General features: G+C 37.8%; 1 protein-coding gene across 2 annotated transcripts in view; it reads left to right on the top strand.

Moving 5' to 3' along the window:
* The window catches only part of ibtk (inhibitor of Bruton agammaglobulinemia tyrosine kinase), a 30,993-nt gene that overhangs the window by 11,477 nt on the left and 6,706 nt on the right, over nucleotides 1-12,810 (top strand). For both annotated transcript variants that reach the window (XM_088409606.1, XM_088409607.1), the window contains 16 exons: nucleotides 1-106; nucleotides 243-493; nucleotides 588-674; nucleotides 2,807-2,889; nucleotides 3,961-3,998; nucleotides 4,122-4,218; nucleotides 5,819-5,920; nucleotides 6,576-6,693; nucleotides 6,930-6,990; nucleotides 8,087-8,214; nucleotides 9,857-9,969; nucleotides 10,049-10,194; nucleotides 10,267-10,379; nucleotides 11,478-11,576; nucleotides 11,693-11,845; nucleotides 12,145-12,342. The exon at nucleotides 1-106 is cut by the window's left edge and continues 279 nt beyond it. In XM_088409606.1, the coding sequence (XP_088265732.1) occupies nucleotides 1-106; nucleotides 243-493; nucleotides 588-674; nucleotides 2,807-2,889; nucleotides 3,961-3,998; nucleotides 4,122-4,218; nucleotides 5,819-5,920; nucleotides 6,576-6,693; nucleotides 6,930-6,990; nucleotides 8,087-8,214; nucleotides 9,857-9,969; nucleotides 10,049-10,194; nucleotides 10,267-10,379; nucleotides 11,478-11,576; nucleotides 11,693-11,845; nucleotides 12,145-12,342 (1,893 nt within the window). The remainder of the gene's footprint in view (nucleotides 107-242; nucleotides 494-587; nucleotides 675-2,806; nucleotides 2,890-3,960; nucleotides 3,999-4,121; nucleotides 4,219-5,818; nucleotides 5,921-6,575; nucleotides 6,694-6,929; nucleotides 6,991-8,086; nucleotides 8,215-9,856; nucleotides 9,970-10,048; nucleotides 10,195-10,266; nucleotides 10,380-11,477; nucleotides 11,577-11,692; nucleotides 11,846-12,144; nucleotides 12,343-12,810) is intronic.

The raw sequence follows: 12,810 nt of genomic DNA on the forward strand, positions 1-12,810 counted from the left end.
AGACATGCTGGAGTACGCCCTGCAATTCATCTACACAGATAACTGTGAGCTACTGGTACACGGAGCCCGACCGAGACGCCATGGATCCCTGATGGAACAAAGCCAGGTGTGAAAAATACATTATACCATTGTTATTTTTGCACTATGTTCCCTCAAGTTATCCAGCTAGAATTTTTCAGAACAGGACAGTCACTCATCTACTGTAGTTGTGTCGTATTACTGTTCTCTCTTTATCTGGGCAGGATTCAGAAGAGAAGAAGCTTATCAGCAACCTGCAGGATTTGGGCCTTAGAGGTCGCTCAGCACTGGAAGTGTATCGCTCCCTCCCCCTTGCAGCCAAAGGAGAAGGTATCAAGGCCACAAGCAAAGCCTCCAAACCTGGCAAGAAGGGGAAAGGTAAAGGTGACAAAGGTGCCAGTGAAAGAGGAGACAACCCAGTGAAAACTTTACAGGGAGTAGCAAAGCGGCTCGGCCTAGGCAGCCTGTCTGCACGGTGAGTTTTATGCTCTGAAAATCTAAACATCGTATGATGTCCTGTTTATTTCACTTTTTTTTTTTCACAACCATACTTCATTTTTCCCCTACAGACTGGATGGGGTTAAATATGAGGGTGGAAAGATCAATGTTGTTCACAAGAAAACTGACAACAAACCTAAATTCAACCCCAAAAAATGGTAAGTGTTCAGAAACTGTGGAATATGTTTATGGCTCGACTAACAGAAAAATATAAAAGGAAAAAAAAAAAAAAAAAAAAACTGGCATTTTGCGTACATGCATGTGTATGTATTTTTTTTCATGTAATCATTATACATAATGACTTTAGCAATGTGGTTTTCTTGCTGTGGTGTGAAAGTCATCCATCCATCCATCCATCCATCCGACTATTTCTATTTTAAAAGATAGATTTATTTGTTTTAAATTAAATTGTATTCTTTTAGACCAGTCAGTGGGCTGGTCTCTGGGATTCGGTGGAGCATCTGGCGCGGAAGTCAAGACACATCACTAGACTCATCGGTTCAATTCGTGATGACATGCCCTGCTTGACTATCACTGGCTGTAGATGATTACGTTACATTGCTTGGCCAATCACTGCTGTGGGGAATTCAGTGCACTCAGTAGTCAATGTGTGACTGTTGTAATAGTACGTCGTGTGATTTCTTTCTTCATATTTTAATCCATGTTATGTTCAAGCAAAAAAAGGAAACAGACGAATACGGATGACATGGATTCACATGTATCATGGAATGTGATGGGTCAGCTTTCTATCTGGATGATTTGCAGTGCTAAGTTGAACAACTGCAGCCTCGCACTGGCAGAACTAAAGGAACATTCTTGAAGCTACATAGAGATAGGGAATACAAGAACACAACGCTTTGATGAAAAGGCCACTCTGCCTGTTCTTTGATTTGTACCCATTGATAAACCGATCTTCACTGCATCGTATGAAGTTGCTTACCCAATCGCAAAGCAGTGCAAGCCACACACCATTGGTGAAACACTCATAAAACCAGCTCCATTAAAGATGGCGAATCTGATCCTCGGAATAGCGGCAGAAGGTAGATTATCCCTAATTTGTCTTTCAAATGACAGCATCAGCGACAGATTAGAGGACATGAGTAAAGACATGTTGGCTCAAGTAGTCACAGCCCGGATTTCAAGCCCAGCGAATGCCCAAATGAAACTAGTGGGTTTCAGTACCTACAACAAGGTTAAGAACCACTGTTTTAGACACATTCCTAATGACCCCTGGCAACCACATAGCTCTGCCACATGTGTTAATAGTTTCACTTTGCTATAAGTAATAATACATTTGTATTCAACTTTTCAAAAGAACTCAGACCCTTTACAGTTTTAACGTAAGCCAGCAAAAAGATGCAACAAATCTTGAAGGTAGCAAGGTAAGGGCGAGTAAAATAATTATTTATTGCTGTAAGGGACTGGAAGCCAGTGAAGGTTCTGGACGACAATGATGATGGTTCATGGGAACAGCTATTGGTGAGAACACAGAGTCTTAAACGGATTGAAATTTGCAGAGGAAATTTGAGGTTGTGTCTTAAAGTATCCTGTTAAGGTAATCAAGATGATATGATATAATGCAAAAGTAAGTGTTAAATCTGCAGAGAAAGAGAGAGAGGGACGAGTGCAGATATTATTTTTTAAGATGGTAGCCGCTTCTGTCACTTTTTAATTTGGATTAATGGGCTGCTCCCTCTGAATCTCATTTTCATTTGAGGCCCACATACAAAAAACTAGTGAGATGTCAGGTCCACTTTTTTTTTTTTTTTTTTTTTACTTAACAATAAAATCGATCAAGCAAGAAAGCAACTACATATTATCTATAGAATACTAATAGTGTATAATTGAAAGCAAAAGTAATACCTCAGACTTTTTTATAAAGTAGATGAAGCAAATAAGGATTTTTTTTCCCCACGCTTCTCACACCACTTTACCACAAAACATTTGTATTACTTTTTTAAATAGTACTCCGGCCATGTCAAAATGTATTTTTAGTATAGGCCACAGGCTTCCAAAATATGGATGGCAGGCTGCAAATGCCTCCCGGGCCCTATTTTGTACACCACTGCTCTAAATCACGGATCGGTCTCATAGGGAAAAATGGAGGAAAATAAAACCGCATCAGCCCTAAAAGCCAAGCTCGGTCACCAAGCATCTTATTTCCTGTTTGCCAGATTGCCAGTGCAGCCTTTGTATAAGTTATTGATATCCACAGGGGGTTTTAGATGGCGCTCCTGAATGTAAAAAATATTTATGTAATATAATGCCCTTTTGTGCTTGTGGTTCGCAGTTCCTACCTTTGTGACGTTACTTTGAAATCAGAAGATGGCAAAGAGTTTCCTTGCCATAAAAGTGTCCTCTGTGCAAGACAAGGTATGAAGTTGAGCTAATAACACAATTACACACCCCAAATAATGTACTGTATTTGTGCAGATGTGTATTTTGTTTTCACTTTGTAAATTGGAACTCTAAAAGTTTAGTCTCAGAATTGGTATAGTATAGTACAGTATAAAAAACGTTTAAGATCAAGGCCATTTTTAGGAGTCACCAGAAAGGACTCAAGACAGTCTGTTTTCAAAGAAATGTGTCCCCATCCCAAACAGCTCAAGATATGCACAGTTTGCACCCATCTTTCACTCAGATATTTCTCTCTGCATACATCCTTGTTATGTTTTTTGGCTTTGGTTTTGCAACACAAAATATACAGCAAAGTGTACATGTTTTTTTTTTCCCTTGTTCAATTTTTCGTTCGATTAGTAACTTGGATATCAGATCATAGGTTTATATACAAGCATCTAGATCACGGGTGTCAAACTCAAGGCCCGGGGGCCAGATCCAACCCGCCACATCATTTTATGTGGACCGCGGTGCTGATTTGACTTGCAAGTTGTCTTAAAAGTTGTCTTGAAAAAACATTCTGTCCCCAATCTGTCTTTTAAACAGATTTTACTGGCCTTGGATTTCAAAACCAGGTAAATGTGTGACAAACCCACTTAAAATGTACTCCGACCCTCTGACAGAAACTATAACGACAATGTGGTCCACGATCAAAATGGTTTTGACACTTTTTAGACCCTGCTGCACAGGTGTCAAACTCAAAAGGCCTGGGAGCCATGTCCGACCCGCCCCATCATTTTATGTGCCTCGCAAAATGCTGATTTGAATTCAAGTTTCTGCCTTAAAATACCAAACTTGCAAGTTGTCTTAAAAAAAAAAAAAGATACTTTTTTGTCACTGATCTGTCTTTTAAACAGTTTTTACCATCCTCTGGTTTCAAAACTAGGTAAGTGTGTCACAAACACCCTTAAAAAGTATTCTGGCCCTCTGACAAAAACAACCACTACCATGTGGCCCACGATAAAAATGAGTTTGACATCCCTTATCTAGAAAGTCAACGTACTATCTTTCTGTAAATGTGTTCTGTGTTTGTGTCAATTTCTGCAGAATACTTCCACAGCATGCTTAGTAATCCATGGATGGAGGTTTGTTGTGCTCATTTTTTTCCAACCATCTTGAGCGCTGTTAAACAATCGGCTGTATCTCGACTATATTGTCACTTTGCAGTACAATCAGTTCAAGAGCTTATGTTTTGTTGCCTCCATCAGGCTACAACCTGTACTGCACTTCAAATGTCCACCAACTCAGACGTTCTGCTTGCCATTCTTGAGTACATTTACACAGATGATTGCCCCACCATTAAAGGTAACTTCTCACATTAAATACTTGAAAGACAATTTTTAAAATTCCAAATGTTTTTATTTACCTGGGTTATTAACACATTTGAAAATTAGTGTTGTTCAGATACTATTAGGCCCTGATAATGATTTTGACACCCATTGGTGTAGTGTCGGCTGATACAACCCAGTCTGGATTTTTTTTTTTTCTTTAATACTATATAACGACACACTCACTTGGATGTTGTCAGGCTCTGCTTTAAAAAAAATATGAAACAGTAAAAAACTGTACTGTATAGCAAGAGGAGTGCAACAAGAAGTAAAATTAAATAAAAATAAATAAATAGATATGAGGTGAGGTGATGTGACGTGACGTGACAATGTGTTGCAATGCATGACAAGCGAAGACATCCTGTTGGCCTGGAGCGGACCTAGGCCCTAAATGGCTTCAAGGCCTATTTGAGATAAGCACATTTATGATTAACTGCATGGTGTATTAAAATGAGATTAGTAGAAAGAGCAACTGTGTCAGGTTTTCAGCAACAGGTACCTTATGTTGACATCTGCATACCGTAATGAGGTCGTTTGTTAGTTCGCTGAATTGACAGTTGAACGGAAATACAGATCAACCATGTCTTGTGTTGTGTTGTGTCTTAGACTAGACAAGTCTTTATGCCGCGACACACTTCTGGGAAATACTTCAAAGTAAAGCCCACCAATGCTTTCATGTCCATTTTTTATTTGTCGAAGTAAGATTTATTTTTAAGGTATTGAATGCTTTGTCACCGTTTTCCAGCATAATCTTCTGTCAAGCAGTGCATTAGCATTTGTTGCCGCAATTGGCTTGAAATATTTATTTCTGATGTGCACACAAATATCTGGATATCCGGGGCAAAAAAAAAAATGCCTTTAGAAATGTTTTTAACTTTGGTACTCTAATTACTGAAGGACTCGTTTCAGCCGTAGAGCTTACATTTTGCGTGAGCCATAAAAAGCAGAGGGGCAGGTTATAGAGCACAATCGTTTTGGCATTTTTTCCTAGCATTTTCCTTCCTGCTTCACTGTTTTCTTCCCACTGGACCCTCCTTTGAAATCAACTCACCAGAGTTTGTTCCTGCGCTCCACCCACATTCCTCCTGCGTGTTTCTCTTGGGGTTTGTCCTCATGTTTTGTCCTCAAATGTCTTACCATGTTTAAAGTGTTGAACCTGGCCATTGTACTTCCTCCTCTTGCAATTTTTGCCCTGCAAATCTTAAATATTGCTATTATACTCACTGGAGTTTCTATCTTGAAATGCTTCCAAATCTCTGAAATGTTCCCTTATTGAAACGTGCTAGTTTATTTCACCTCAACATGAAAATGCTTCCTATCTATTGGTTAAGAAGGTTCCGCTCCAGGCCAACAGGATGTCTTCACTTGGCATGCATTGCAACACATTGTCACGTCACGACACAAGATGCTGTGTTCACAATCCATATTATCGGAAAATGTTATTAGCCAGTTATTTGTTAGTGCTCGCCGATGCTGACACCACCATTTTAGTGATGTAAAGGAACTTCTTGGTCGATTGGTATTGGAAAACACTAATAATAATCATGACTATTTTGTTGTCCTAATTTTCTCTCCAGAGTCTATGAATGTGGAATTTGTCTGCAACGTGCTTGTTGTAGCCGATCAGCTGCTGATCACACGATTAAAGGAAATGTGTGAGGTCGTCATCACAGAGAATTGTATGTAACTTTTCTATTTTTTGGGATCCCTATTGCTAAAGTTAGAAATTAACCGATCTTCCCTAGATCTAGTCCTTAGATGAGATCAGGTTGTGTAATGGAAATATTACAACGTTAAAAAAAATCTGTAATTGACGTACAGTGTATAATTCAATATTCTACATACCAGTAGAGAGTAAATCAGGTAGTTGTTCAATTAATCCTTTTTCTGCATCAATGTGAGCAGGTAAAGTTATAGTATAGGTTAAAAGTAACTCAAAGTTATTTTTTTTTTGCAATAATGTATTCTCTGCCATCATCAGTCTTTAATTTTGGCTAATGCTGTTTGTAGAATAAAAATTACTCAGATTAATTCATCTTTTTTCATCAATCTCAGAGCGCTGCCATTTTGATGCATTCTGCTTTTGACAGAACTTGATGCAAAAAGGCCCTCTGGCTCGTAATGCAAACTTCACGGCTCACCTGTTTTCTGGGTTTCTTTACAGCTAGGGGTGCAAAGAATTTGTGCCTCAACTTTTCCTTAAAGTTAATTTTCTTTGAGAAAATGTATCTTTCTTAAATTGGAAAAATTAAGAAAAACTGAGTCCTGCATCAGATTGTGTAACTTTATCAACGTTATGCACATGGCCTAATTATTCTAATTTGCTTTTTCCAGTAACTCTGAAAAATGCAGCCGACCTGCTGGAGTTCGCCACCATGTACAATGCAGATCAACTTAAACTATCCTGCTTTCAGTTCATTGTGCTGAACATGACTGCTCTACTAGAGTCAAAGTGAGAACCAGGATTAATAATTTTATAGTGGCTTGAAATGCCTTCTCAGGCTGTCCAGTACTATGATTTATTGCTGGTGTCAGGGCGACCAGTGATATGACTATAGAGCCTATTAAGTTGGTACTGGATAGATACTAAATTGTTTTTATTATTTTTATTTTATCTCTTATATGTCTACTGTATTAGCATATGTGTGTCCGCCCTTTATGACATATTATTTTCTGTCGTACCATTAGAGCCCTTGAATGTCTTAGTGATGAAGTGCTTCTTGAGCTTTCTGCGGTCTACAAAAGGATGGTCAGTCACCTTACATCATCAGCTCAGCAAACATTCCAGTGGCTATTTTCTGTTTTTGTATTGATCAAATCTTGAAATAACTCGTTTTCTTTGAGGATTTTTTTTTTTTTGCTAATCAATGGCTGGGGCTGGGGTGCAATTTTCCGAGACCTGAAGAAGGGTTTGGTCAAACAACAAAAATAGGACAATAAAATGAGAGTTGTAAGGAAGAAGCTACTACATTACATTTTGCATAGCAGCAAACTTATTTTCTTGTATAGAAATTTTCCCTGTGGCAATTTCAAACAGATATGCATTTCATATTTAATGTACCATTTCTTATATCAAAAGTAAGGTATTAAAAAAAAAAAAAAAAAACATTGACACACCCTTGATGGAACTTCACTTGAGTAGCAAGCATTCTAGCAAGTGACATACTCTATTAGTAGGCTTGTGGCTGTGCTTTTGAGCTAACCATGATGCAAATTATCATGCAAATAATAAAGGTCTCACTTGTTTTTATATTCTATTCATATGCCACAATTTTCATGTAATCAACAGTTAAAAGAATAATTTGAGTGCTTTTTAAACTTCCCATTGATAGTATTTGTTTTAAATAAAAAACATGCTGTTATAATCTTAATGCAGAGCAGTGTTTCAGGATTTTATAAATTGTAAAAAAATAAATAAAATAAACTGGAAAAAACTGAACAAAGTCATTTACTGAATTAGCAGTGTTAGAAGGTTGTATTTGCTGAAATAAAACTATTTCAATGATAAAACATCTTAACTGGTCAAGTTACATTTTAATGCGACCTCTTACTTGATAGCAGCTACACAAGTGTTACATCCATAGAGCTTGATTTATTTTCTTTTTTTTATTGTTATACATAGGTCATACATAACAATTTTTAAAATATTTTTGGATAATGACACAATTTTCACAGTGTGATTGTCTCATTCCAAACCCATTATGCAGGGCTAGAATGCTGAAAATCTTTTTGAGGACCTGACTGTACTATCTTTGATGTCCTTTGTATCTGGAGGAAATTAGGTGTTTTTGACTAACAATACAATATAATACAGCTTGAATTTCAATTTTTGCATTTAATTTCAGATTCCAGCAATGCACAGAAGAGTTGTGACTCCGTATCCTGATGCACCAGATCTCAGTATGTATGAAGATGAGGATTTTGACTTGGCCTTCAGCCCAAAACTCGAATCTGAACTGGACCAATCCAGCAGGTAGGTCCATAGGCTGAAAGGGCCTCTGCAACTGCTGGAATTTTGATGTGTTTTTGTTTGATTGTTTATTTTTTTTTGGTTCTGGAAAAAAATTTTGGTACTAAAAAATAATGTTTGCATAAGAAAAAAAAGATACCTCCCCAAAAGTCTGCCATTTTGTCTTGTTGATATTAATTATGGTGCAGATTGTATTTTTCCCCCGCTCTGGCCTTCCTCCTGGCCATAGCCTTCTAGCTAACACATAAATAGAAACAAACAAACCAAAATACAAAGCTTTGTGGATTTTTTTCAACTAGTTTATCTTTGTTTAAGGTCTGATTAAAGTTTTTACCTTTTAATTGCATATGACCATGATAGCATTAGTTATAGTTTCTGTCGGAGGGCCAATTTTAAGTATGATCGTCACACAATTACACATTTTGAAATTAGAGGCCCCTAAAACCTCATAAAAAAAAAGAGATTGATAACAAAAAAATATTTAAAACTTTCAGAAACCTGAAGTCATAATTAGCATTTCACTGGCCACTTAAAATTATGTGATGGGCCGAAATCTGGCTCCCGGGCCTTGAGTTTGACACCTGTGCTTTGGACTTTCATACAGTACTAGATGTAATGAACCTTTTGTTAGGTTTAATAGATCTCACCCGGCAGACTTGTTATACACTGCCATAGGGTTGGTCAATTAATTTAAATTTGATCGTGACCTCAATCATGATCTACCTAATAAGCACCCCTGGTTTAGGAGCATCTCCAGTGCCAATTGTCACCAGTCAACCTAAAACACCATTGGTTTGCTAATAGAAAATTATTGAGTTATGGGAGTGATCCTTCAAATAGCTATTATTAACACACAGCTGCTGTAGGAACACTTACAGATATTACAGTAATATAACACTACCCAAAGTCATATGTTCCGCCAAATCTGTGATAAAATAGTCATATGAATAAAGAAAATAATTAAAATAAAAAAAATTACAATTAGAAAAAAAGTGAAAACTGCAAATATGGGAATCCTTCATACAATATATTGTAAAATATTTACGTCTTCGAAAAAGTTTAAATTTATGTGTCAACTTGTTTGAAAGTGTCTGGAAATGTTGAAAATTGATTTTATCAAAATGAATTGTATTAGTATTGTTAATTTTCTGAAACCGCACAAAAATAATTACAAGCAGTTTTGCTTTGACATTATTTCACTGTTTTCTCCTTTTTTCATTGTTGGTATAGCATAATTTCAGTATGTTTATCAAGGTCGTTCCGTAAATTGCCTGGTGGAATCCTCAAATCTCCAAAATCATCACTTTTCAGGAGACCCTAAAAATGACAAGTTCACAATTACCATTACGTTATGATGTACAGGAAGCCATTTTCAACACTTTACATTGGGCAATAATTTGTAAAAGTAACACCCACAAAGTGAACTGACCAATAGTGTAGATTTTTTTATTAATGAAAGGAAATTCACCAAACTCTAAATGTATGAGTTTTCAGTCAGCAATAAGCAGGTACACTATCAAGACTTACATTTTTGGTGTTGTGATAAAATCACAAACACCACTGAACAAAAACAGTGTATCCACTAAAGCACAGAATGTAATTTAAAGTATGCTAATGGTTATTCAAAACCCCACCCTGCCCACAGGGAAGTACTGCTAAGGAAAGCGAAGATGAAGGCTAAAAAGAAACCGAGGCGGCGCTCTGACAGCTCAGGAGGCTACACTCTCTCTGAAATTATTCAAAACCCACCCATTGCAGGTATGGTTATAAAAGCATTCACATGCAAGCTCTGAAATTTAACACAAAAGTCACACTGACTTACACTTAATTCTCTCAGCTGTTTCCCCATGCCTGGTGAAGACAGGAAAAGGCACCTCCACAGAGTCACTGCAGGAGCTGCTCACATCAGATTCAGAGGGTAGCTGCATGGGGCTGGGCAGCCCCAGAGATATGCAGTCACCAGTTTATCATGATAGAGCTCAAGTAAGTGTCGGATCGAAAGTAACATAACATAAACAAACAAAACAGAGAAAATGTTTTATTCATTATCCATAGGAAGAGATGGTCTTGTGTCAGAGCATGAAGACTCCACCCAATACCTTAGTAAAAGATGTCCTTCCATCTTCCCCCAGCTCTGCTTCAAAAGATATCCCAATGATCCTTCACGGGTAAGACTGACATTACTAAATCTCGTGAGTTCATCCCATCCACACTCTTTGCCATGCTTTTTTAGTCGTACACCCCTGTTAACATCTGTGCAGCCTTGAGAACGTTCATGTTACAAGAACTAAGACAAGGACAAGGAAAAGTCTCAGACTCGCATAACCTGGTGACCGCTTCTTGAAGCTCTTAGGCAGTCAGTTTTGAACTATGCACTAAAGTAAATAGATATTCCAATACCTTTTTTCCTCCTGCCATAAGTTCTCCGAATAGTTGCCTCATAATTCCCTAGAAGTCCTGTAGTCCATAAGGGTATAATGTCCTGCGAACAGTGTTTAAAAATTATGGTCAGATTTACTGACTACTGTGACAGTACATTATCCCATTTTTTAGTGTCTGGTAAACAGTATGCATAATAATCACTCCCAAGACAAATTTCAAAGTCAAATGGATCCTTTCATTATATTTTGTTTTGCACTAAAAATTAAATAGATCACGTAAATACAGGTCTATAAGGGCACATAAGCAGTGCCGTATCTCTCATTTGCCTTGCTTAAGAGCACCTTGACACTTTCCAGCAACCAGATACTGTATGCTCCAAACACTGTATATTGTGGGACCTGAGCCATCACTATCTGGCTTAGAAGTCCTGTGTTCTCATTTATCAGTTGCACAAAAGCACAAAGCAGGATCTGAAATATTTGCTCACAGCTTCTTTCACAAAGTATGGCACTAATTAAGAAACACAAGACTTGTGGTGCCATCATGATTCATAATTTGAAGAAGAAAAAAAAAACACTTTACTGTTTATGAACAAAAAAGTAAAAACTATTTAGAGAGACTTGGAACTATCGCTCCATCTTACCAATATAATAAACTCAATTTTGTGTTTCGGTATTTTTCTTTGAAAAATACATAGCATCTGACAATCAATTATGTCATGTGATTTAAAAAGTAGGATTGCCATATGACACTATTTTAGTGGATTGAGAGTGTGCTTATTTTCCTCTTGCATTTTTTTAAGTGGTGATTGCGACAAAGGTTTTCTGCCATAGTTAATATATTTAATTTTAGTCCTGTGTTATGACTTTTACTCCAATTTGTAGACCTTCGCATCCACCTCCTGTCTTGGATTTAAGAGCCATCATGGACATGGAAGCCAACTCTGTGCAGACCCTCAAAGCAGCATCTAAAAGCCTTGCAAGGTAAAATGACATTTTATTCTTGTTGACTTCGCCTTTTGTGAGCAGACTGTTTACAGCGTGCACATTTTTTGTATCCTCTTTCACTCTGCGTATTTTTTTCTTGCCTTCAATACCAGCACCCTCAGCAAATATTCCTCTGGCCCAACAAAATTGTCCCAAAAGCAAAGGAAGATGTTAGCCTTGGCCAATAAAGAGACTAGTGTGGAGTCTACAGCATCCAAACCCACCCCCATAGTCACGCCATCCAAGAACACTTGTGGGAAAGCCTGGTGAGTATGCGCCAGTATTCATCTATTTTCAATGGGTTCCTGTATTTCTCCTGTGCAGTCCATTATGCCCTTTCTGTTTTTCTTTCTTTCAAATAATGACGGATCTCAAAGTTCGGGTGCATACCGCCATCTACTGCACAAGAATGTAGCGCTGGCTTCTATCCACGTTACAATCTCATGAGATCTCATCGCATCCCTAATATCACGTGTTCAATTAGTATATCATTTAACTAAAGTCAAGCACCACCATTGCAATGTGTTTCATACTGTATGTCCCTTCTATTCATTTCTGTCCTTAGGGCAACCACCATCCAGTCCCAGCCTTCTTCTTACTCATTCCGGGCACTAGTCGAAGAGGAGGAGAAAATGCTCATCGGCGCGGGGCAACCTGGAACTCAGAAGGGCCAGAGTGCCCAAGCATTTCCTGTCAGTGTTACGCCTTTTAGTAAGAGGGTGACATTCAGATGTGCTGACAGCAGTGAAATGGAAAAACCTGGGTAAGTCAGCTATATGTAGTGTGTTCTGCTATCACTGGGAGGCACTGTTGTCATAAACCAATGCTTCACCCTTACGTGTTAAAACCAGGGATTCCCAACCAAGTCCAAACACAATAGGTTGCCACATGTTCCCTAAGAACAATCTGATTTCACTGAATAGGTTGTTTAATGCTCAAGCTCCTTTAATGCCTGTGAATTCATAAATTTGTGAGCAAATTGAGAGATGATTCTTATGTTTGGTGGTGTGCTTTAGTTTTGTTTTAGTTTGTTTTTTTTTTTTTCCATGTAAAATGTATGCCTCTGCTCTGTCCAAGGGCACTTGGGAATCACTGGTCTAAACTACAGTACAGGTTCCATCATAAAATCACATGCTCAGGCATCCATTTAAAAATAAGTAACCCTCCTGTCGGTCCTGACTCTTACAGCGCTTACTTTCCCTATATGTTATAGAATATTATGTACTGTAGC

Source organism: Hippichthys cyanospilos, chromosome 3 (genome assembly GCF_059441005.1).
Source record: "Hippichthys cyanospilos isolate Australia breed blue-spotted pipefish chromosome 3, RoL_Hcya_1.0, whole genome shotgun sequence".
Lineage (NCBI taxonomy): Eukaryota > Metazoa > Chordata > Actinopteri > Syngnathiformes > Syngnathidae > Hippichthys > Hippichthys cyanospilos.